This window comes from Ambystoma mexicanum, chromosome 5q (genome assembly GCF_040938575.1).
Source record: "Ambystoma mexicanum isolate Mex_15411 chromosome 5q, UKY_AmexF1_1, whole genome shotgun sequence".
Classification (NCBI taxonomy): domain Eukaryota; kingdom Metazoa; phylum Chordata; class Amphibia; order Caudata; family Ambystomatidae; genus Ambystoma; species Ambystoma mexicanum.
In genome coordinates, this window is record NC_090933.1 from 1,329,296,661 (window position 1) to 1,329,322,855 (window position 26,195).

Genomic DNA, 26,195 nt, shown 5'->3' on the forward strand with positions numbered 1-26,195 from the left:
CTACTCTATGTTCATTGGAGGCAACAGAAGCAAAAAACTATAATCAGGATTTGGTCCAATTGAGGTGAGTCGTAACTTGTACAGGACCTCTCTGACCATCAAAATGCCAATCCTTTAGGTTTATCTGCTAATGATCAAGGTCATCTTCTTTAACTGCCTGCTCTGTTACGTAAAACAGGATAATGTTGTAAAGGTTCTCAACAGACTTCGAATTAACAGGTTGACCGGGAGTGAGCAAGGATAACATTTGGTGAATTAGTCATTCCCTAAAGCTCATGATGAATTGAAATACATTTTGGTGTAACTGAGGTCTGCTACTTATTTTATTTATATATTTTAAACCTTACTGATTAGCTTCAAAGATATTCTGGCAGGAGTAAGGCATTCTTTTACTATTAAGGTCACTTCTGCTATCTACAGCCTTAAAATGTGAAATGATTTGTATTTTTTTCTACCTTCCTTGCAGCTTTTGTTTGGTCACTCTTTCCAGCAGTGCTAATGAGAGTCGGGCGGTTAGGTTTAGTTTGATGTTTACATTAGCAGCTTTCAACATCCTATCTGCCAATCAGATTGCAGAGAACAAGGGGTAAATCTGCCACAGGTAGCCGATGAGCCCTGCTCTGGTATGTTCCAGCATGTGTTGATGTCTCTCTCCTGTCACTTCCACCTCACCTATTACACTTTCTGTCATTCCTTCGGGAGTGGTGTGATTTTACAGGTGGGCAGAGGGTGCACCGAAACCCGGGAGTTGTCACAGTGTCACAGTATCATCATCTTCTGGATTTTCAGAGCGCCCACTGTTCATACGTGCTTGAATCATCGCAAATCATACTCTAACCATGTTACAATAACATTCATTCCAGCATAAAACTGGAATAGAGGTGGCCACCCCACTTATTAAAACAAATGGATAACCACGGTTCCAGGAAGCAGTTTACACAAAGTGAAGCCAGAAACAAAGAGATTTAACACACAAATGGAGTTACTACTTACAATTTATTTTTAATGTTAACAGTGACATATTGGCTGAAGCCCAATATTCATTTCATCAGCATTTCCTTCAGTGTATGGAGACGTTTACATTAAACATGTCAGTTTATCCGAGACCAGCTTTATTTAGTAAACATTAATATCGATTATTCAATCTTGGAATTTAGAGAACAAATATGATATCATTACACCCACAACTCTTTCGTTTCAGACAGAAAGGCACCATTTCATTTCCAAATTTGCATGAATTTTACTGTCACACAAAACAGCAAATATTTCTATACAATTTTCCATTTCGACTCTATTCACAAAATGTCACTTTTCTAAAATATATGCCCACATAATTTAATGGAACACTTGACATCTTAACCGGGCCCTTCACACTAAAGCAATTTCTTATAAGATAGTGCTTTAATAGTTAGCATGCCCCATCCTTGTGTAATTGCTCTAGCAGATGTCGATCCCAGGCTAAGAAACCAACTACCAATCCTAAATGCGCCAATAGAGATAGGCAATAGTGTAATACAGTAGAGGGGATCCTGAGGAGTAAAGAAACCTGTACTGCTGTAGAATTTGCTACAAGAAGTGGAAACACTTCAGCATTCAGCAAGGATGGCACTCCAGGTGAGGCATGCATTTCTTCGAACATGACTTCTGGAGTAATATTGGAGATTCCAGTTTTATGGATTCCATTCTCCATGTTTTCCCTTTGAAAAACAGTCTTTGCACATGTGTTGTGCCAAGCTTAGTCCAATTAGTCATCTGAGAACACAGCTTTCTTTAATTTTATTATTAAGAAGGGCTCCAGATATTTATAATTTGGGATATTGTATTCAATATGTGTTGATGTTGAAAGGAAGAGGCATTTCTAATGGATTCCTTATCTATGATATCCATAGCCCAGCACAGCTGTTCTCCGGAATTATTTCTTCCACCAGGGGGCTCTGTTGGGTCCGTCCAAAGCCTCTATGCACCGGAAATTACATTGAGGCCAGTTTAAGTGGCAGTGTGGCAGCCTTGTGACCTCAGTTCCTATTTTCTGCGCACTGTGCTTGCGTATCGGGAATGTGTTTGTCGAGCTTTTCTAAAAGTGCTTTGTCATGCAGACTCTGTCGAAGGACTCTGGATTGAAGTCATGTGCAGAATGCGGTAGGCAGATGCCTGTCTTCGATCCGCACCGCATTTGCTTGTACTGTCGTGGCAAAAACCACAAGCACCCAGGATTGTGGGTCCTGTCAGTCGATGCACCCAAGGCCCTTAGGGAGTGGGCGCAATTGTTCACCTTCATCCACAAGCAGAAGGTTCTGCGGTCCCGGTCGCTCGGCGCCGATCGTCGTTCCCAAGATCGAACAGCTCTGCACATGGAGAAGAACAAACACTGTAAGAGTTTGTGCTCTCCGAGTGACCTCAACAGCAGCCTTATTCTTTCTCGAAGAAAAAGAGCCACCTCTCTAAGGGTTCTTCAGAGCGGTAGGTGCAGGTACCCTTCCCAATCCTATCCTACACAAAGGATTTATGGGAAGGTTTTACACCTGCAGATGCTTGACATCTTCGCCAAGGCACTGGTGGCTTCAGCCCCAGCACCTGTGGCACATGCGGTACCAATGGATTCTGCCATGTCTTCCGTGCCTGGCAGGGTACCCTTGGGCGACATCTCTTGTATACCCACAGTCTGCAGCTTGTTCAAAACAGAGAGCAAGGCCGCTCGATGCCGGCAGGCCATGTGGCACCATCATTTTCCAAGATGTCGCTCCATGTACTCCGCAGGAATATGTCCCTCTTGCCATCAACGCTTTTATGCTGAAAACGTATGACATTTACAAGGAAGAAGACTGGATCCCGTTTGGTTTGGAGGCCATGGGTTCTAGGGAGGATAGGGGCTTCCAAGGTGTTCTATGGGTGTGGTGACATGCTGCACCTGGCAGCCGACCTGCTAGGGTCAGCAATCTGGACACTTCCCCAGAGTTGCACATTCTGCCAGCACCAACAGGTAAACCTCAAGCTGCTTTTTAGTGCCTGACCGCAAAGGTGGTCGATACCCTGGGTTTCTCTGCGACACCCAGTTCCAAAGTGCAATATGAACTGGACACTATTCTGGACAAGGCACCAAAGAAAGAGGTGCTGCGTGGTGGAGGCCCCAGTGTTGGCAGCGTGGGAGAAACCTGCCTCTGTTGCCCCAGTGGACAGGGATCTGGCATGGCATGGAAGCACAGTACTGCACCTTCCGACCCAGCTTGCCTCTCCTCCCACGCATCACCTGACAGCCTGGTGGTACAGGCTGTTACGGCGAGCCTGAACACCTCTACCTTTCTGTCCCTTCCATTTGTCTCAGGAGGATAGCTCAGGGGCAATGTGCTCACCCCGGAAGCAAGACGACATGGAGCAACACAGGTTTGATCCCTGGGTCCGTGCTGAGAAACCTCTGGGTATTAAGCACGTTATAAATAACCAATTACAATTAAAGAGAGAGCAAAATGCTGGACGCATGGGGCACCAAAGTGTTTGTGTCAGGCAGTCTAGCGCTGCGATTGACAGAACTTGTTTGGAGCCAAGGCTAACGACGCCCTCCATAAAGTCCAGTCGTCTAAGGTGACCACCAAGACCTTGGGACTCGCGGTCTAGCTGCCCACAACGCAATCCTCACCAGGGAGCAGGGGTTTTCGCCCCTTTCCGCGTTTGGCCAGAGGGGCCGTGGACAACCTGCCACGGGAAAGGTCCAAGGCAGATACTTCCAGAGAGGCAGAGGGAGAGGTTTGCAGCAAGGAGGTAGTGCAGCACCACTGTCCACTCAGCTCCCCAGAGCACCAATCATCAGTGACGGGTTCCAGCACCCATCACCGGTGGGGAGAAGGCCGTCCATGTTTAGCAGGGAGTGCGCCCATTACCGGTGGGGAGAAGGCTGTCCATGTTCTGCAGGGAGTGGTCGGACCACATGTCTGATGCTTGGGCCCTACAGATCATCAATCAGGGATATTTATGTTCTCCAATGTCCAACAGACCACGGTCCGTGGGCCACCCCTCTCCCTCTCTGGACTCCATCTTTCTGAATGAGGCCCGTCAGCTTCTGAAGAACACTATCAAACTAGCTCCACATTCAGAATGAGGGAGGGATGGTTTTCCACCTATTTTCTGGTGCCAAAGAAGGACAGAGGCTTGCTCCCCATTTTGAATCTGTGGCTACTGAACTTGGCCCTTCGCAAGGACTGGTTCAAGACGGTCACTCTAGCCTAGATCCTGCAAGCTCTCGATCTGCAGATCTGGTTGGTTTCTCTGGATCTTCAGGACATCTACTCCCATTTGCTGATTCATCTGAAGCACAGGAAGTACCCGAGGTTTGTGGTGGGTCAACATTAATAATTCAAGGTCCTGTCATTCTATCTTTCATCAGCACCCAGGGTTTTCACCAAGCTGCTGGCAGTGGTAGTGGCACGACTCAGGAGAGAGGGCATCCATGTCTTTACCTACTTGGACGAATGTCACGTCTGGGCTTGCTCACCAGAGCTAGTGTCGGAACATGCACTCCATACATGCACCCTCTTGCACAGTTTGGGCTTTTCCCATAACTTCAAAAGGTCTCAGATTCTGCCGTCCCAGCCTCTCCGATTTATTGTGGCGGTCTTGGACACTCACCTGGGCAGGGCTTTCCAGCCTGAGGATCGATTGCCTTTCATTTTCTGGATGGAATGTCCTACAATTACAGACACAAGTCTGAGCCTCGGCCAGCCTGCATCTTCTGGGCCTCAAGGCCTCCTCAATCCTAGTGGTGCCGGAGTCAAGGCTACACATGAGATCACTTCAGTGGCTTCTATATTGCCAATAGTCGCAGTTCCAAGACCACACATCAGACCTCCTGGAGGTCTCGATTTGGTGGTTCAGGACACAGCATGGTGGGCTGAGCGAGCCAATTTGCTGAAAGACATGTTGCAGCAACCTTGCCCAGCTGACGGTGGTCACAGACGCATGTCTAACCGGTTGGGGTGTTCACTTGTCAGATTTTACGGTAAGTTGACCATGGTCTCCCATAGAGTTTCTGGAGCACATCAACATGCTGGAGTTGAGAGCGATCAGGCTGGCTCTGGTCACTTTCCTCCTCTCTGTAAAATGCAAGACTGTGTTGATCCTGACGGATATCACAGTGTCCATGCACTACCTCAACAAACAATGTGGAGTGGGGTCCTTGCCTCTGTGCAGAGAAGCAATGAGACTGTGGTTCTGGGCTCTGGAGAACTGTGTCTCCCTGATGGGGCTCATCTGGCCGTACAGGAGAACATCATATTGGATGCATTGAGAAGACAGAAATCGGCCTCCCACGAGTGGGAGCTATGTCAGGAAGTTCTGGAGGCGATCTCTCTTTGGGGGACTTGTCAAGTGGACCTCTTCGTTTCCAGTGTCAACAGGAAGCAGGAGTTGGTCTGCTGCAGGGAATTTCCTCATCAAGGAGCTATGAGGGATGCATTGACAGTTGAGTGGATTTTTGACATCCTTTATGAGTTTCCACTGATCCCAGTCATACTGTTGGCCCTCAGGAGTTTACGTCTGTTCAGTACCCCGCTGATCGCCCCAGAGGACGTGGTATCCATAGTTGCTGGACATGTCCATCTGCTGTCCCTGGCGCCTTCCAAGGAGCGTCAACTTGCTCTCCCAATCGGCGGTGCAGATCCTCCCCCCAAACCTCAGCAGCTTGAACCTTCATGCTGAACTACTGAGAGGTTGAGATACAAGGAGTGGGACTTGTCAGGCAATGTCCTTAAAGTGCTCCTTTCAGCTCTGAGGCCCGCTATGAAATCCATTGATGCCTGGTGGTCGCATATATTTTCAGTGAGAGATTGGTGGGCCCTACGAGATGAACACTCCTGCGCTTCGCTCTAACTTCTGGTGACCCGATTGTATGCTGCAAGGTCACAGGTGGTTGGTGGTGGTGCCCACACCTCCTTGGTATAGTAAAAGAGACGGTTCCTGGTTACCTTGCACTGTGTATATGAAAAAGGATGAGTAGCCGCACAGTATTTGGTGGCTTCAGTGTTATTTATTCAAGCAAAGACATTTAATCATAGTAGTGGTCAGCCGACACGTGTTTCGACCTCGGGGCTCTTTATCAAAGCTATGCATTAGGTAAAGGGGATCTGAAGTCCCGGGTTGGGGTTCCTGTCTAGGTGATATGATATGGCATTTGTAACGCGCCTATACACAAGTGTTTCAAGGCGCGACGAGGCAGGGAGGGGGGAACAAAAGGAAGACAGACAACGATCCTTCTAGGCCAGGTGTCATTCGGATCGTGCAAGTGCATGGGAGAGGGGCATGGGCAAAGTGCAAGGGGAAAGGGAGGGGGAAGTGCAGTACAGGGTAGTGGAACAACAGATAAATAATAGGGCCAGATTGGTGGCAAGTGCAAGGTAAGTGCAGACAAGTGCTGGTAAAAGGGGGCTGTAGGGATACAGAGACAGTCCCACAGTGCAGGAGTTGCCAGGGAGGCAGTGCAAGTGGAGAGTGGCCCAGTTGCAGGTTGAGTGCAGTATCAGTCAAGAATTTAGCAGGGGAGAGGGGGGAGAAGGCAGAAGCATAGAGGAAGGTTTTGAGGTGCTTCCGGAACCGGAGATGGTTCTCCTCAAGTTTCAGGGAGGCAGGAAGACTGTTCCAGAAGGAGGCCCCTGCTGCGGAGAGAGATCTACCCCCAACTCATTTCTTGGAGAAGCGGCTGACCCTGAGGGAGTTGGAGACGGATGAGCGAAGAGCTTGAGAAGGAAGATATTTAGGAAGAGAGAGTTGAAGGTATTTAGGCCCCAGACCCCAGAAGGCCTTCTGGACAATCCAGAGGGTTTTGAACTTAATCCTCTCAGCCACTGGGAGCCAGTGTAGAGATTTCAGTCCTGGAGAGATACGATCCCTGGGCTTGAGGCCAAGGACAAGTCTCGCAGTCCTGTTCTGGATAAGTTGCAGAGGGCGGAGAGTAGTGGCAGGCAGATTTAGATAGAGGCTGTTACAGTAGTCCAGCTTCGAGAGAACCAGGGCTCGGAAGACAGTGAGCTTCTGGGGGAAGGAGAGGAAAGGAAGAATACCTCTGAGGAGGTGCAGCAGGTAGTGTGACTTCTTAGAGACGTCAGATATGTGAGGAGAGAAGGTGAGTGTGGAGTCGAAGATGACCCCAAGGTTTTTTGCCTTGCAGGTAGGAGCAGGAGGAGGGCCAAGAGAGGACGGCCACAGAGTTGCAGGGAAGGAGGGAGTGGGTGTGCCAATGAGTAGAATCTCAGTCTTACTGGCATTAAGGCAGAGGTCATTGGCGGCACACCATTCCTGGATAGCAGACAGACAGTCAGAGATGAGGGAAGGGTGACGAGCTCCAAGTCATACCAGGAGTTACATTTGGCTTTGGGCTTCGGGTGGATTCTCATGACAGGGGCAAGGATATCAAGAGTATCATATATAGCAGAGTGGAGCATAGAGAGGGCTGTGTCAGGGTGGGAGTCAGCCGCAGGGGGAGGGGCGGGCAAGAAGGTGGCAGCGAAAGCCTCAACTAACACGCGCTTTATGGGTCGGATGACCGAGAAGGAGGGTGGCAGTGATGAGGGTGGCTTTGCCTGTGGGGTAGGGAAGGTGAGGTGGGAGGATAGGAGAAAGTGATCACTCCAAGAGAGAGGAGTGGAGAGAGGGACGGAGAGGGGAAGGTCAGAAGAGATCAGAGCATCAAGGTTGTGCCCTGCCGAATGAGTTGGCCCAGACGGGGGAATAGAGAGTGATAAAGAGTCGCAGAGGTCACGAAAGAGTCCATAGGGGGGACAGGAGGCATCCAGGTGGATGTTGAAGTCTCCAAGAAAGAGGAGTTGAGTGGTAGAGGACAGGAGTGAGGAGAAGAGGTCCGCCCACTCTGAGAGGAAGGAGGAAATCTGGCCAGGTGGCCGATAGATAGTAGCCACGGTAAGGGAATGGCTAGGAGAGAGAGCCGGCAGACAAGGCATTCAAAAGAGGAGTAGGTCTGCGTAGGGGGGACAGTGGCAGGAATCCAGACAGGGAAGATAAGGGCCACACCCCCCCAGCACAGTTGGGCCTGGGCACAGAGAGGATCTTGTAACCGTCTGGTAGGAGTGTGTCAAAGCTGGTGACAGAGCTGGACGTGAACCATGTCTCAGTGAGACCGAGGACGTCGAGGTCCAGTTCCTCAAGAAGGCGACAGATGTCAGAGGAATGTTTGATGGCAGAGCGAGAAGAGTGGCAATGTGGAGAAGGTTGCCAACCTTGAAGGACTTCTGGGGAGGGGTACAAATCAGAGGTACGCCCTGTGGAGGTGAGGAAGGAGCAAGAGCGGGGGCAGGGAGGGTAGAGGCAAGGTAGCCGAGGACAGACGAGGGCGGACAGCAGGAGAGGAAAGGAAGTTGATGAGGCGCGGGAAGCATCTATCAAAGAGGTTAAGGTTGGCCCGAGGGCCTTGGACCAAGACGGTCCTATTAGCGTAGACATTAATGATGGCCTTAGAGGAGTGGAAGGGGGCCAGGAGGACATCCCAACGGCTGCCACCATTAATGGGAGAAGAGGAGAAAGGAGAGAGCACAGAGACCATAGGAAGGTGGAAGCGATTCAGTTTGCTCCTAGTCTTGGGTCCTCAGTAGGCCTTTTGGCTCTCGGAGCGTATGCCTGTCCTTGTATGCTGTCCTGGTTGTATGCTGTTCCAACCCAGGACTTCAGAGCCCCTTTACCGAATACATAGCCTTGATAAAGACCCCAGAGGTCCAAACACATGTTGGCTGACCACCACCAAGACTAAGGGCCTCATTACAACCTTTGCGGAATGGGTTAACGGGCTCCGCTAATGGAGGCGGACCCGTTAAACCCATTCCATAAGATTACGAGGTCCCATCGGGGGACCCGGTAAAGACGCCTGGTAAAACCAGGCGTCCTTACCGGGTCCCACGAGGGGACCAGGGAGCAAACAACGGGCCGGTCGTAAGCTCCCGCTCCCATTCCCATTGAGCCCTATGGGGGCTCAAATGGGAATGGGGAAGGTCCGGGCCCGGGTTCCCGGAGGGAGGAATTACTGGGCCCTCCGAACTCGGAATGGCCCAGTAATTCCTCATTCAGGGAACCCAGACCGGGTTTTGGAGGCAGCCATGGAACCAATAGCGCCATGGCTACCACCAAACCCGTAATGAGGCCCTAAATGTCTTCACTTGAATAAATAAAACTGAACGCGGCATATAGTTTCAATTTGGTGCCAGGAGAGGGACCTGGATCCTCTATCCTGTCCTCTGTACCCTGTGTTGGATTTTCTGCTTTCCTTGGCCTAATCGGGCCTGCAGATTGGCACTATGAAGGGTTACCTTGCCACTATTTCTGTGTTCAAGAGGTCCTTTTTTTTTACAATGCCCACTGTTATGCAGTTCTTGCAGGGTTTTTGCAACCAGTTTCCTCCCCGCAAGCTTGTAGTTCTGGTGTGGGAATTGAATTTAGTTGTAACTTTTCGTATGGGCGCTTCGTTTGAGACCCTGCATTCCTGTTCTATTAGATTGCTCACCCTTAAGGTAATTTTCCTGGTTGTCATCACGTCCGCGAGATGTGTGAGTGAGGTCCAGTGTTTATCTGCTTTACCCCCATTTGTTTCCAAAAGGAAGGTGACAGAGTGAGATCCTCCTTTCTGCAAAGGATGGTCTCAGATTTCCATCACTCTCAGATCCATCTTCCTGTGGTCTTCCGTTTGCCTCGCCCTTCCAAGGCAGAGGATGGACTTCATCAATTGACCCAGTACCTCACCTAAAGTACTACGTCTCTCATACTGGAGATGCTAGGAAGGATGAGCAGCTTTTTGTTGGTTACACTGGTGTTTGTGCCGGAAGGGATGTGACCAAACAGACCCTGTACAGGTGGATCATTCGCTGCATCTCAGAATGCTATGATCTGGGTGGGAAGGATGTGGCCGAGGGTGTCTGGGTTCATTCCACCTGTGCCCTGCAGAGAGGGGGGTCACCTGTCCTGGACATTTTCCAGGTGGAAACATGGGTGTCTCTGCACTTGTTTGCCAAGTATTATTGCTTGGATTTCCTTGCGGGCTAGGATTCCCATTTTGATATGGCAGTCCTACGGAGCTGTCTAGTTTAGGTGCTGTTCTTGCTTTCCTCCCTCCTCCAGATTACATACTGCATTGAGAGTCTATCATAGATGATGAATCTATGGCAGGAAGGAATTCATTAGGAAAACAAATTATTTATCTCTTGCTAATGTTCTTTCTGATGGATCTTCCTGGCACATATTCATAATCGCTCTTCCTACTTGCCCTTCCTGCGGGAAGCTAGCACACCGTCAGTTCTACAGTCCTTCAGAGTCAGAGTGCTAGGGAAAGAGGGCGGAACTGAGGACATGGATCGCAGAACAGCTGCTTACAGTGGGGCGTGTAGAGGCGGCAGAGCTGTGCAGTGGCCCCTAGCAGTGCAAAAGTATCCGGAGAATATGGATATCATAAAAAAGGAATCCGTGACAGGAACAACCATCTGAAAAAACATTAGTGTGAGGCAAGAAATGTGTTCTTTTTACTTAAGTAGAAAATAATTGGAACTCTTTGTAATTTACAAATTGCAATCCATGTAAAATAAAATATACATTTTTACTTTATAGTTTCTCTACATATCTGGCAGAAATCCCTGTAGACCACCATCCACTGGTACTGCCTGGCTGGCATCACTGGGCTGAACATATTCATGGACCTTAGTGGGAGAAAGCAGGAAGGCTGGCACCTATTTGTCCATTGCTTCCAATTTTATAGTTGGGATTTTTGCTACTTTTTTTCAGGGAGTATTCTCGGGGAGTAAATGATTAATACACCACTTATCTGTAGGGCTAGTATTAGGAGCAGCCTTTTTTAATAAAAAAAATAATTTTCTATGGCACTTATTCACCCAAAGGTTTATGAGTTCTAAGAGCAGGTGGACATTCAAAAATAGGCAAATCCAGCAAAATGAAGGGAAGACAAACCAGAAAAGATAGGTCTTCAGCAAGCATCTGAAGGTCATGTGGCCAGTGGTGGCGTGCAATTTTAGACAGAAGGCGTTCCAGATAATGGGAGCAAAAACCAAAGAAAGGTACACCACCTCCTCATCTAGAGGAATAGATTTAAAGGTAACTGGGATGGCCAAAAATGCCAATGCCAGTTACGGCACAGCGCAGTGATCATATAGATCACTGTGCCTGCTTCCCCCGGCCTGCTTTTCCCGCCCCCCAACATACCTTTATGGCGGCACACTTCTGTGTGTGCCGCCTGCACCCTGCTATCCCTGCGGCATCAGCTCCTCCCACTAACATGGGTTAGAGTTGACGCTGCAGGGTGCTTTTCTTTTTTTTTCTTTCTTGTCCCTCACTTACCAAAATGGTAAGCAGGGACACCCCCGCAACTCCCCGCTCACATTACAGCACCCAAGCAGAGTGGGGGTCACCCCGGCAACCTGCTATGCTTGAGCGCAGTAAATGCCGCCCTCAGTTTGTGCGCCCCCAAAGTTGCAGTGACTGCGGGGGTGCACAAATGAGGGTGACATTTTAGTACAATACCGATAATAAGAACATCCCATGTACTGAAGTATTCGCCACATTCACTAAGCTGAAATAGACCCAGGCATGCGTGACTGTTCCTACTGAAGCATTTTCCACATTCAGTGCACCAATAAGGTTTCACATCAGTATGTGTTCTCTGGTGGCTAATAAGATATCTCTTCTGAGGAAACCAATTCCCACATTCACCACACTCGTGTGGTTTTGAAACTTTATGGGTTTCTCTAGTGGAGAGTAAGTTCTCCCTTGCAAGCAAACACTTTTCCACAATCAATGAACTCGTAAGGTTTCTCTCCTGTATGTGTTCTCTGGTGCATAATAAGGTGTCCATTACGAGCAAACCCTTTCCCACATTCAGTGCACACATAAGGTTTCTCACCTGTATGTGTTCTCTGATGGATAGTAAGCTCTCCCTTTGTTGCAAACCCTTTCCCACATGCAGTGCACTCATAAGGTTTCTCACCTGTATGTGTTCTCTGGTGGATAGTAAGCTCTCCCTTTGTAGCAAACCCTTTCCCACATGCAGTGCACTCATAAGGTTTCTCACCTGTATGTGTTCTCTGGTGGATAATAAGATGTCCCTTCTGAGCAAAACCTTTCCCACATTCAATGCAATCATAAGGTTTCTTCTCACCTGTATGTATTCTCTGGTGGTTTTTAAGGCAAAGTTTCCGAGCAAAACCTTTCCCACATTCAGTGCACTCATAGGGTTTCTCACCTGTATGTGTTCTGTGGTGGCGAATAAGATGTCCCTTCTGAGCAAACCCTTTGCGACATTGAATGCACACATAAGGTTTCTCGCCTGTATGTATTCTCTGGTGGTTATTAAGGAATTGTTTCAAAACAAAACCTTTCCCACATTCAGTGCACTCATAAGGTTTCTCACCTGTATGTGTTCTCTGGTGAATAGTAAGAACTCCCTTCTGAGCAAACCCTTTCCCACATTCAATGCACTCATAAGGTTTCTCACCTGTATGTGTTCTGTGGTGGATAGCAAGCTCTCTCTTTGCAGTAAACCCTTTCCCACATTCACTGCAGACATGCAATGTCTTGCCTCTATGTGTTCCCTGGTGGATAGCAATATCTCCCATCTGAGCAAACCCTTTGCCACATTCGATGCAGACATGTGGTTTCTCTCCTGTATGCATTTTCTGGTGGCAGAGAAGTGTATCAAGCAAATGGACGCTATTCTCAAATTCAATGCACTGATAAGGTTTTTCACCCATGTCCTCATGTGGGCAATAAGTATGCTCTTGAGATGGCAATTGTTCACACATTCTGTGCCTATATAAAATGTCTTGCCAGTTTATTTTGTCAGAGGACCCCTTTCATTGAACCTTTTCCCAAATGCAGAGCACAAATGAGAAGTGATTTTCTTACTGCACATAACACATAGTAATTTTCGTGCTAGACAGCGCTCTCCCCCAGGATTGACAGAATGAACAGACTTGTTTACTGCATGTTATCACGAAGGGTTTGCATGGATGGAAGCCATCATGTATCCAACAAGCTTCTCATTCTCAGTTCCTGAATACTCTGAAAAGACAACGGCATCTCAAACTTGCACACTTCTAAGATGCTTGGAAATTACATATTTTAACAATGAAGCTTTTCACTGCGATAGTCCAGAGAATCGAACAATCACTTATGCAATTCTGGTGCATCAGTCACCTATTAGCATAAAAGGAGATCACATTATTAGTTTCAACACGTTCACAAAAGCAGGCATCACATGTAACAAGAAGACTTTACTCAGTAGTAGCAATGTTAACTCGTTTAGTAACTTATACGACTTTGAAGTGCCATCTACCGGGGAAAGGCACCCTAATAGGTGGCAGAGTAGCGGTGCTCAAATGAGAACATTTGATGTGACAGAGGTAACAAGCAGCAGGAATAGTGCGATTCATTTTTATGTCGGAAATGTTAGCCGCCACAATATTAGGAAAAACACACAGGCTGTGTGAACAAACATTGTAAATTGATATTTTACTCTTCAGGAGCATGTATATATGTTCTACCATTTTGTTTATTCTCTAATGTCTAAATGAGCTCATGGGAGCTCCCAATTTCCATACACAAATGATATAGGTAGGTGTGTGGCACCAATCGGGCACATGTTTAACCAGTCTATTACGTAATCACTATGGACTCCATTACATTTGGCTAATGTGTATTTTTCCCAAACATGAATAATATAACCAACAGCACCATTGAGGGAACAAGGGCAGAATTATGATTTAAAGAGAAAGCGCTAAACTCTTCCCACAGTGAGAATGGCACAGGTCATGCCGGCCATACATTCAAACATGGACTTTAAACCTAGATAAAATCCAAACCCACCCCTCTCCCCAGGATTGACAGGAAAAACAAGCTTGTGTCAGAGACCAATAGAAAGACATTTCTGTCAATGAGGTAAAGGGTATGAGAGACTCCCTGAATTCCCCAATATCACCCCATTTGCCTTCGTAACTGTTTATACAAATGGCCCACTGCCAAGTACTGGATTTAATTGGTCAGAGGGGTCCCACGTCTGTTTCCCTGTTTACCACTGTGTACTTTTCAGGAGGAGGTACACACCCTGTTATATTGTTAAGGAGTGTGTGTGTAAATGGGTCTGTTACTTGGATGACCGTGAAATGATCGAATAAAAATGACCTAATGAGAAATGACTGATTTTTTTTTTCTATTCTTTTTTTTAAATAATGCGTGGGAGGGCGACCCCCGCTTCCCCATAAATTCCCCCTACCTTAACCTATCCCCTTTACCCCACCCCACATCTATTTTTAATGAAAATGAACAGAAATATCCTATGAATTTGACCAAAAAAATTTGGTCATTTCTCATTAGGTATTTTTGTATTCGATCATTTCTGCCGATACCCTGTTACTTACCAGGCTCCCCTAACCTGACCCAGACCCCTTTTTGTGGAGTCTGATAATTGAATCTCAGCGTGCCCCTGTACCCTCTGTGCTGTGACCAAGAACTCCTTTCATCACATTCCTAGTAACCAATGGGGATGTTGCCCCATCACTGCCAATATCCAAGAATTGATTTCCACCATTTAGTGATTACACACACATGATTCGTGTTGATCCACAGTGCAGATTCTACTCACCCTACTCCAGGGGAATCTGTGCAACATAATCCCACAGATCCATGATCTGAACGTGCGAGAATGCCATTGCCAGTATCTGTGCAAACAATGTGCCTATTTAATTCACGTGTAGAACTCCACTCCTTCACCCCCATAGCAAAGTGCTGTGATCCACCATTCAGGTTCAATAGCGAATTACTTATTAATAGGACGGCAGAGGAATGTATTAACATAGCATAACATAATAGGTGAATTTGTAGAGTGCAGCTCCCCTCCACTGGTGCATTTTGGTGTTAGATAGAAGCTAACAGATGTTCATTGTTACACAACTCAGCGGTACTCATTCTGTTAATCTTTGATAGATGAAGGGATGGGTGGACAAGTGACTATGAGGACACACACATGGATCCTTCTAGAGAATGCATTAGTCCACTGAGCCACATACATGGACCCTAAACCTGGATCTGAACATCAGTACAAGGATGAGGCAGGAAGGAGGAATGAGACAAGACAGGAGGATATGAAGGGCCCAGGAGCGCAGGGTGGGAGACAGGTTATCTCAGAAGCATAGAACAACCTGTGCAGAGAAACAAACTACAGCAGTTATTTACCTGTCGGTGCCTGTGCTGCTTACGATTTGCAGAGTAGGATGACACAATAGTGTGTTTAGATCTAGAAATGGAAGACATTCTTACATTATGAATTAAATACTACAAACACAAGACATCTCCTCTCCCTGCCCAGTAATGCACCCTTCATCACATACACAGAAGACAGGATTAACTGGAGGTTTATGAAGAACATGCAGAGACAACTTAACATGTGGCCAAAAAAGATGATCACTTTCTCACCAAAAGAGGAGTGAATAGTCGCTGGTCACTCTCCTGCAGCAAATTATTTCCCCATTATTCCTTAAACGATTGTGAGGGATTAAGTGGTCAACATGTTTTTTTACAGTCTGTGGAACTATGTTCCCCCACCCTGTCCCCATTTCTGCCCACGCTTCATAGGTCCTTCCTGTCCTCCACTGCACCCTGCAACATTGTGCTTTACAACAGTTCTAGTAAAGGTGAAGAAAATGCAATCAAAGAAAATGGATTTAAATGACCACCATTAGCGGGTCATTGCCCATTCAACGTGCACTTTCATGCAGCCTGCCCTTCACTGTTCACCCCTGCCTAGCCACAATCACACACCCACACCCCTCGCATTGCCTGCAAACAAGATCCTACAACCATTCATATGCAAATCCAGGTCACTGTCAAACTGGGCTTCTCGGCTGTTTGGGAATGGGTTTACATCTAAGTCTATTGAAATAAATGATCCCTTTCAAACACGAGATAGTGCAGTGCAATGTTACACTGGCTTGATAACAGGAAGGCCCAGGTTCGAGTTGCCAGTAGGAATGAATATGAAAACAAAGTAATATTTTTAAAAAAGTGGCTGTCTTTAAAAATAAGTCGCTGTCCTGGAACGGTATTGATTGATTTGTATAGCGACTATGCACATGTGTTTCAAAGCGCTTCAAGGCAGGGCAGGGGGCATGGGAGAATACAATAGCATTCTTACAAGGCCTTGAGACATTAAGAAATGCAAATTAACAATCATACTAGGCCTGACAACATTTCAGATAGCGCAAGAGCATTGACAATGATTAAAGGAGGAGAAGGAAAGAGAGAAGACAGACAAGCGACTATTATACTAGGCCTGAACGACTTTTCTGGTAGTGCAGGGTATGGACAATAGATGAGAGAAGCGGGAGGGAGGGAGGAAGGAAGGGGAGGAGCATAACAAGCGACTATCATACTAAGCCTGACAACATTTCTGGTAGTGCTGGAGATTGACAGTAGGTGAGGGAGGGGAACATAACAAGCGACTATCGTACTAGGCCTGACAACATTTCTGGTAGTGCTGGAGATAGGTGAGGGAAGGGGAGAGGGAGGAAGATGGAAGGAGAGGAACATAACAAGCGACTATCGTACTAAGCCTGATGATATTTCTGATAGATTAAGTGCATAGAATATAGTCAGGGGATGGGGGAGATGAGAGAGGGGAAAAAAAGAAAACAGGGAGAGAAAACTGAGAACAGTGCATGTGGTTAAAGAGAAGAAGAAGCAACGCTGGCAAATTACAGTGTTATAGAGCACAAACAGATGGAGAGAGCACATCCAAGATGCAGAGGTCAATACTGAACACCTTATGTTGCAAGAGACCAGCAAATGCAAGCCAGGATTCAAGAAGTAGATGGGCACAACATGATTCTGGGCCACCATGATTATGTGATGCTTAAAGGAAGACCAGTGTGAGAACGATGAGATTCAAGGTGGGTGAACCAACATGAGCCACATTAGTCAAAAAGTCAATTCCAGAGCATCAGCAACACAGCAGTGATGGTATCACCATCAAGTGTCAAACAAACTCAGACATTGGGCAGGGAGGGATTGTTGATGCAGAGGGGGATAGCAGGAGAGGGAAGCCTTAAGAGGGGGGACAGCAAGATACAGGATTCAGGCATACAGGCAGCACATGCATACAACAGGAGGTGGGGGGCAGCTAAAAACGAGTCAGGCATACAGGCAGCGCATGCATACAACAGGAGGGACGGCTCAAAACAAGAGTCAGGCAACAAACAGGAAGAAGACAGGGGTTCGGAAGTGGGCCTTTGGAGTGGGGGGCGGATGAAGCCTGCTGGTCTGCAATTGGTGGAAAAAAGGCAGTGCTAGCCAATGGGGAGCCACAGAGAGGGCTCAGAACCGGTAAAAACAATGGCGGCCATCTTGAAGTTGCGGTAATCGGTAACCAGGGGGTGAATTAGCACAGGACCTTCAGGCCCTCCAATGGATGTGGGCAAAAAGGTGGCACAGCATGCAGCACGGCGTGCACACAGTAGATGAAATAAATGATGCCACAATAAATACGCAAATATTTGCCTTTTACGTTTTTTTTCTTTTTTCATATCGTTAAAGAGGAACGCTTTTAGAGTGCTAGGGAGCACTTCGAGGTTACACTTACCTCAAACCACAATGAAGGAGCCACAGCGCTGCCTTCCGGCGAGCGCTCGAGATGAGAACTGGGCTGCGTACAGTAAGGGAACGCTGAAGGTTTAGACCGAAAAGGCAACGTCGTACTGTTTAGTTCCCGCCCACTTCCACCGCTGGATGTATTTCACATTTGAAATCGTAGTATTTGAGGACCCGGGAAAATGAAATGGAGCTCATCATCCCCCGCTCGGGACCTCGGAGAATGACTGCAAATTGGTTGGACAAAAGATCTGCATCTACAAAGCCGTAAACCGGGCCGCAAACCTGAATAATAGACATGCGCAGTGCTGAGATACTGATCCTCAGAGCATGCGCAGTGCTGAGATACTGATGCACGGAGCATGCGCAGTGCTGAGATACTGATGTTCGGAGCGTGCGCAGTAAACGCACGATGAGCCGGGCATGCAAACTTCGTGGAATAAACTGCGCATGCTCAAGGATCAGGGTCTTACGCAGATGTGTAAACATGCCGGGCGCTTAGACAGCAAGAGCGCTCAGAGAGAATCACCAAAGCATACGAAGGAAAGGACCATGAGACGCGCATGTGGACCTTTCGGAAAGTGTTCGTGTTCAGCGTCCTGCGCAGAGATGCTGCGCGCGGAGATACATGAGCCGGGCATGCGTAACATCGTAGAACAAACTGCGCATGCTCAAGTTTTACGCAGAGTTGTACTTATGCCGGGCGATGAGACAGCAAAAACACCTGCTCACCAAAGCATGACAGGATCTTGAGCCGCGCATGCGTACATTTCGGAACAGCTCCTGTTCAGCGTCCTGCGCAGAGGTGTTAAATACTGAGACTGAGACACTATTCACTGGAGCATGCGCAGAAAAAAGCGATCAAAAGGGCGAGGGAGGGTACAATCTTCCTCTTGCCAACTTCCTTTGAATTCTAGTCACTAAACCTGCATCTGCACCGACATTACAAGGTATTCATGTGTCAGCTATTCAGCCACTTCCTTCATATTGCAGTGCATGCATCATGCACTATTGCTCCTGTGCATCCCATAGCTCTCAACCATATGTGTCGCAAAGGCTGTTTTTGGCGGGTGAGACGCCCATTGGAATGAATGGGCGTGCAAGGGGGCTTGGCGGGTGAGTCAGCCCTTTACAAGGCGGTTGACACCCGCCAAAAGCTTGTGAGATAGCTATGGCATCCTGTGTTGTCCCTGCTGGGCCTCTCAGTTCGTGTTACAGCCTCCAGCTCTTTACTGCTGTGTTGCCTTTACTTGCTAGTTAATCCCAAAGCCTCTCGCTAGTTAATGCCAGAGCCTCTTGCTAAATGCCAGAGCCTCTTGCTAGTTAATGCCAGAGCCTCCTGTGTGTTAATGCAAGAGCCTCTCACTAGTTAATGGCACAGCCTCTCGCTAGTTAATCCCTGAGCCTTTTGCTAGTTAATCCCAGAGCCTCTCGCTAGTTAATACCAGAGCCTCTTGCTAGTTAATGCAAGAGCCTCTCGCTAGTTAATCCCTTAGCCTTTCGCTAGTTAATCCCAGAACCGCTTCTATTGCTCCAAATGCGCAGATATTGTAAAAACTGCAGCTGTTTGTCTGTAACACTTTGCATCATGTTGTCTTGTATTTAGTATCTTCACATTGCAGTGCATGCGCGCTAATGACCAGCTCATCCTTCAACCACATGCTCATCCATCACACACGCACACCCTCTTGCACCCCGGGGCTCAACCTATCAATGCATACCTCCAGATCTCTGATGTCCCATCAACACTCACACCTGACTTATCTTCTTATACCCTTAAACACACAACTCCGCTCTCCCATAATCATCCATTCAACTCGCCCACCACTTTTCCCAGACTACAAACATATCCACAGACCACAAAACATAGTTCTGCCGCTCAAACATAATTCAGATCCGTGCAGGAGTCAGATTAAATGGTTTATGTCAATTACTTTGTTTAACATGCCAACATTTGGCTCACTATTGTATTGTTGGCTTTACTGCTAGACAAAGCCTGGGCCTGTTCACCCATTGTTAAATGCGTGTGTCTCATTTATAGCTGCAATAGCGTAAACTGTTAAACTATTTAGCTCCTCTCTCCTGTTTAGACAATTTGGCAGTGCTCTACAAGCAGCCACAATCTACACTTCTCTGACTCGCTTCCCCTCCCCCGATTTACCTTGCTGGAGGGAGCAGCCCTCTCAGCGCTTCATCTCTAGGCCTTTACGCTCCTATTCATTTACTTGATTACAATAGCCTTATTGGCTATATACAGCCACACATCTGTTATCTAACTCCCATCTTTAGTTCTCCTTTCTCACTTGCTGTACTATACTATTCCCGTAAAGGAAGGAGGGAAGTATCTAGCCACCATCTTTAGCTCTCTTTTCTCACTTGCCGTACTATACTATTCCCGTATAGGAAGGAGGGAAATATCTAACTCCCATCTTTAGTTCTCTTTTCTCACTTGCCGTACTATAATATTCCCGTAAAGGAAGAAGGGAAATATCTAGCCACCATCTTTAGTTCTCTTTTCTCACTTGCTGTAATATACTATTCCCGTAAAGGAAGGAGGGAAATATCTAGCCACCATCTTTAGTTCTCTTTTCTCACTTGCTGTACTATACTATTCCCGTAAAGGAAGGAGGGAAATATCTAGCCACCATCTTTAGTTCTCTTTTCTCACTTGCTGTACTATACTATTCCCATAAAGGAAGGAGGGAAATATCTAGCCACCATCTTTAGTTCTCTTTTCTCACTTGCTGTACTATACTATTCCCGTAAAGGAAGGAGGGAAATATCTAGCCACCATCTTTTGAGGCACTGCTTCAATAGTTGGCCTCACTCGCATCATCCATGCAGTTTACTACCCAAGGCTACACTCCAGTTAGCTCTTTACCACCAAATTCCATCTCCTCCTGTGTCTACACAATTGCTTAGCAGCCCCAAGATGTTTTTAAGCCATTGTATTAGGGGGTGGCAAGAAGCACCTTTTATAAAGCAGCAAATCCCCGGGAGGGAAAAACTACCCAGCCGTGGCTGGCCCAGACACTGAATTCAATGTTCAGCCACTTAATCTCATGGAATGTCAGGCGACTCAACAATCCAATTAAAAAGCAAACAATTTTATCTCATCTAAAAAAATTAAAAGCTGGCATCGTCTTTCTCCAAGAGGCCCAACTCAAGCCTCGGGTAAAGAAATGGGGTTATAATTCTCATTAAAGCTTCCATAAAGGCATCCATCATTCACTCCGAATCAAATTATGGGGGTAGATGGATTTTTTGTTCTTTGTTAATAAATGGCAATAAATACCATGTAATTAATATTTATGCACCAACCCTTAGCATCCCATCTTTTTGGAGTTCCATCAGTAAAAAGTTAGATTCCCTTGCTGGCAACAATCTTTTAATTGGAAGAGACTGGAACTTCCCATTTGATCTGTTTTTAGACAGAAAATCAAAAGTAATATTCTCGGGCGGGAAAGTACATAGGGCTCTGATAAAAATGGTTGAGTGACTCATTCTACTCTAACTCTCACCAATCATACTCTAGAATTGATTACTTCCTGCATCAGAATTAAGATAGTAGACACCAAAATAGGACCAATTGTCCTCCCTGAGCCTGCACCCATCTTAATTGTTTTAGATTTAACCACTTTGATAGCCAAAATAAAAGATGGCGTTTAAACACAGCTCTCCTTAAAGATAAATCTTTCACCAATTAAATTACTGAGTTCTCACTTAACCGACTTGATCAAACTAACATGGAAGTAACTTGGGACGCCTTCAATGCGACCTTAAGAGGAGAAATGATCAGCAGAGTAGCTCTAAAAAAAGAAATATGAGAATGAATTTGAGGGCTCCCTTGCAGCCATCAAAGAACTAGAAAACTCAGACGCTACCCTAAAAAAACTTATGAAATCAAAATTTGAGTTCAATAAAAAATCTACCACAGCAGCCAGCATAACGCTAGTCAATATCAGGGCAAAATACCATGGGGGCTCAAACAATGCAGGAAAACCTCTGACACGCTAAGCTACCTGAAAGGCAAAAAAGAAAATCCAAAAATGTAATCCACCAGGAACAGGCAAAACATCGGCAAAACATGCACCACAGACTCGGATATTGCTGAGGTTTTTGCAGAATGCCATCACACTGCATGCCTCTGAAAACTCTGTAGGCTTCTGAAAACTCTACAAACCCCCTACTCCAAGTAGAAATAGAACTTTTCTTCAAAAGAATACATAAAAAGAAATGCAACAAAAATGTTCTGAAAACCATAGATGGTCCACTCACTATGCCATAAATTACAAACACTGTCTCTTCCATGAAAGCAAGGAAATCACCTGGCTCAGATGGACTCCCTATAGAATTTTACCAAACCTTTACCTAATATTCTGTCCCCAAATCTACTTAGCTTATACAACTATTTTCGCTCTGCAGATCTTCCCTCGGGTACCTATGGAGAAGCCAACATTATCGTATTGTCAAAAAACAATAAGGACCCCACAGACCGCAAGAGCTAAAGACCCATTTTGTTAATCAATTTTTTCAGTCAAAATTTTGCTAACATCCTTACTGTCAGATCAGAGAAACCTCTTCCCCTCTGATTAAAAAATGACCATATGGGGTTTTATTGAGAGTAGACATACCAATGCTAACATTAAACTGGTCACCGACATTCGATTGCTAACCCTACCAACGAACCCAGGCTTTTAATGGCGTTAAATGCAGAGAAAGCCTTTGATCGTTTATACAGGGATTTCATGTTTAAAGCACTAAGCTGGCACGGTCTTAGCGACTGCTTCATCAAACTTATTAGAAGTCTGTACAACTCCCCTAAAGCCTGCATAACAGTTAAAAACACAATTTCCCCGCTATTCCCCCTAAACAGAGGTACCAGGCAAGGCTGTCGTCCTCTCCCATCTCCTCTACATTCTTGGACTAGAACCTTTGCTAGAACTAATCGGAAATGACACATATATCACTGGAATTCGGATCCTAATACCAATATCAAGCTTGCAGCGTATGCAGAGGATATTATTCTTTTTCTTTCCAACCCTAACAGCTCAGTAAGGAAAACCTTCACTCACATTGAAAACTATGGGAAAGACTCAGGGTACAAACCTAACAAAGAGAAAACCAAACTCCTCCCTCTAACTGTTTCTTGTATCAAAAGCAACCTTGATGACCTTGGACTACCCTGGAAATCAAGCCAAATTAAATATCTCGGACTAGCTTTTACTCCCAACATCGACACAACAATCACTAGGACTGAAAACTACATACTAGAATAGTTAAGAAAAAAAAACAGAAACCTGGTCGCCTCTGTGCCTATCCTGGTGTGGGAGATGGGACACAATCAAAATGATGCTTGCACCAGTACTATTATACCCTATTGCCATGATCCACATTTCACTCAGCAACACATTTCATAAGGAGACCAATTCCATCCTCTCAAAGTTACTTTGGAAAGGGAAATCGCCTAAAACCTTCCATGAAAAAACTCCAAGCAGAAAAAGATCAAGGGGAGCGGGGGTTAGAGGGGGCAAATTCCCAAACCTCTTGTTGTACCATCACGGTTTCACCCTAACACAAATAAACCAAATTGCGTACCACCCTCCACAAGACAGTTGGGGTCCCCCCAAATGGCTAGAACTTGAAGAAGCCATAACACACTCATTCCCATTAATTTGCAGATTCAGCATGACTAGCCCAAAAAAAACACTCTCTAATCCCTAGCTTTGCCTCCTCTGTAAACATTATGAAAGGGTCCAACGTAGCATCTGTGATAACACACGTAGGCTCCCAATTGACCACAAACTGGAACAATCCCAAAATATAAATTAATAAACCTTACATTGGAACTCTTGGTGAGATAGGAAAATATTTTTCATTCATCATATATGGCCCGATAAATCTCCTCTCAGCTTTGCAGAACTTCAGTACAAATATGGTCTCCCTCGGACAGAATTTGGCAATTATATGAGACTCTGAAAAATAATCTCAAAATACAAAGCAAACACTCAGACAGCTCTCCGTTGTAGTACGGACATGGTTGCATTGTCCAGCGCACTTAACAAGGCCAGCTATTTCTATAAGAGAAAGAAGCTATAGCTACTGAACTGGGAACAAACCAATGACAACAAATATTCAGAAGACTTGCCGAATGTCTCCAGATCGGTAAGTAAAACCAAAACCCTTTTCTTTGTCTTTCACAGGTCACTATGGACTCCAGAAAAAAATACACAAGGCCAAAATTAGTAACAATCCATACTGCTGGAGATGCAAAGAAACAAAATTACTGGGCTCATTGGATCAGATGCTTTTCTCATGTCCTCAACATCTCCTTTGGTCACATTGTTGCAACTGTTGCATGTTAAACAGGGATATGGACCAGGGTTTTTAGGTGTCTGTCTCTTTCCTCTGCCGGGTTGTGTCTTCACCAGTAGGACCTTGAGATTGTTGCTCCTTTTAAATGCAAATATGGGTTTTTCTACAAAGAGATTCTGTAGCTTACTGTCACAGTTTAGTAATGGCCAATGTTTCAGTATTGCTAGTTTAATTTTAGTAGATTGAATGCTGTATTTACTCACAAATACTAATAGTCCATCAATTGTGGAATTTGCCGTTTTAGGTGTCAAGAGATTCTGTCGATCTTTGTTATTAACTTTAATTTTAGCTTCTGTCAATTCCATTTCATAATATCCTGTTCCTTGAAACTTGTTCATCATTTTTGTGGATTCAGCTTCCCATTCTCTGTCCTTGTTTACAATCCTTTTTACTCGTAAAAGTTGGCTAAATGGTAGACTTTTAATAGTTGATGGTGGGTGGAAGCTCATTCTATGGAGCAAATTGTTCCTGTCATTTGGTTTATGGTAAATGTTAGTTTCAAACCCTGGAGCTTTAGGTAAGATCTGTACATCCAACAAGTGGAGACCTTGGCTGCCAATTTCAGATGTGAATTGTATCCTATTATCAATCATGTTCAGATACGCAAGGAAGGTTGTAAGTATTTCTCTGGTTTCATTGCATACCAAAAAAAGTCATCAAAATATCTTCTTAGTCTCGTATATATTTATGCCAAACCTGATGATGTAATATGTGGTCTTCTTCAAATTTCAGCATGAAGGAGTTCGCATAGGCAGATGCCATGGTTGCTCCCATTGCCGTTCCACTGGTCTGTAAATAAAATTTCCCTTCAAATTCAAAGTACGCATTTTAGTATATAAATTCCAGACTAATCATGATCCATTCCTTTGAAGATCCTATTTCGTCTTCCTTGAGTAGTATTCATTCTACCACTTGTTGGCCCAAGTCATTCAGAATCGAAGTATATAGACTACATACATTAAATGTCACTAGGATATCACCTTTGTCTATCACAATGTTGTTTAGTCTTTTCAAGAAGTCGGTGGTGTCTTTAATGTGCGTTGGGAATTTCTGGATAATTGGTTGCAAAATCCTGTCGATATAGATACCCAATGGTTGTAGAATCCCATTGGTTGCCGCACAATCGGGCGCCCTGGAGGTTTGTGCAAAGATTTGTGAATTTTGGGCAGTAAGTAAAAGTGTGGTACTTTCGAGTGGTATGTTGTCCTAAACATTCTTGTCTCATCAGTAATCCATTTATCGTCCTCTACCATAGACAATAAGGATTTAACGTTCTCCATAATATCTTTCATGGGATTATCAGGTAATATATTGTATATCGTAGTGTCACTCAATTGTCTGTTACATTCTTCTCGATAATCTGTTACATTCATTATTACCAGTGCTCCCCCTTTGTCTGCTGAACGGATTACAATATTCTCATCATATAGATTTCTGATGATGGAAAGTGCACTTTTGCTGAAATGCTTGTATCGTGGAGCCTTGAAAGAAATCCTTTTTAGCTCCTAGTAAAGTCTTGTGGAATGCGTCAATGGTTCCACGTGGGAGTGGAGGATCAAAATTGCTTATGGGTCGTAGTTCAAGAAACCCAGTTTCTGGCTTTGATATTTCAGTATCTATGTTTGCGAAATATGATTTCATTTTCAATTTTCATATAAACTTGAACATCTCAATTGTATTGTCAAACAATTTAGGCCCGTATGTAGGTAGAAAATTTAAGCCTCTTTGTAAGATGCGTATTTCCGTCACATTCAAACTTCTGTCCGAGATGTTAATTACTAAGTTCTACTGCCTAGGTATCTGCTCTGGAAGCTGAATGTTTCTGGTCTTTCTCCTCCCCTTCCTGGTTCTTTTCTTTGATCGTCCGGTACTAAAATAGATTGCTGTCTCGGCGAGTTTGTTGATCTTGCATTCGGCTGTCTCCCTTTGTTTGTTTCTTGTTCCTCTGCTCCCCCTCAGGCTTCCTCCAAACCTGCGCAGGGTGTACCTCTGATTTGTACACCTCCACTGAAGGTCTTTAAGGCTGGCAACTTGATTCATCTTGTAACTCTTGCTCTACTGTGAAACAATCCTCTGACATCTTCCACCTCTTGGAAGAACTTGTTGATTTCCTCGGTCTTACTGAGACATGATTCACGGCCAGTTCTGTCATGAGCTTTGACACTCTCCTCCCAGATGGCTTCAAGATCCTC

The 26,195-nt window shown here is 45.6% G+C and overlaps 2 protein-coding genes across 2 annotated transcripts in view; one reads left to right on the forward strand and one right to left on the reverse strand.

Moving 5' to 3' along the window:
- Positions 1–977: 977 nt before the first annotated feature.
- On the reverse strand, positions 978–17,901 carry LOC138498539 (zinc finger protein 432-like). Its single transcript, XM_069622321.1, has 3 exons — positions 17,621–17,901; positions 15,220–15,280; positions 978–13,185 (listed from the first exon to the last, which is right to left on the reverse strand). Exon 3 carries the CDS (start codon positions 12,789–12,791, stop codon positions 11,739–11,741), a length of 1,053 nt encoding a protein of 350 aa, XP_069478422.1. The 5' UTR covers positions 12,792–13,185; positions 15,220–15,280; positions 17,621–17,901; the 3' UTR covers positions 978–11,738.
- A 588-nt stretch (positions 17,902–18,489) lies between these two features.
- LOC138498536 (zinc finger protein 84-like) overlaps positions 18,490–26,195 on the forward strand; it is a 123,340-nt gene continuing 115,634 nt past the window's right edge. The window contains exon 1 of the mRNA XM_069622318.1: positions 18,490–18,578. The gene's annotated coding sequence lies outside the window, so the exon portion shown is untranslated. The remainder of the gene's footprint in view (positions 18,579–26,195) is intronic.

What these genes read in the sequence shown, in the direction of transcription:
- LOC138498539 (XM_069622321.1), bottom strand. Translation starts at nt 12,791, where the DNA reads ATGTGTGAACAATTGCCATCTCAAGAGCATACTTATTGCCCACATGAG.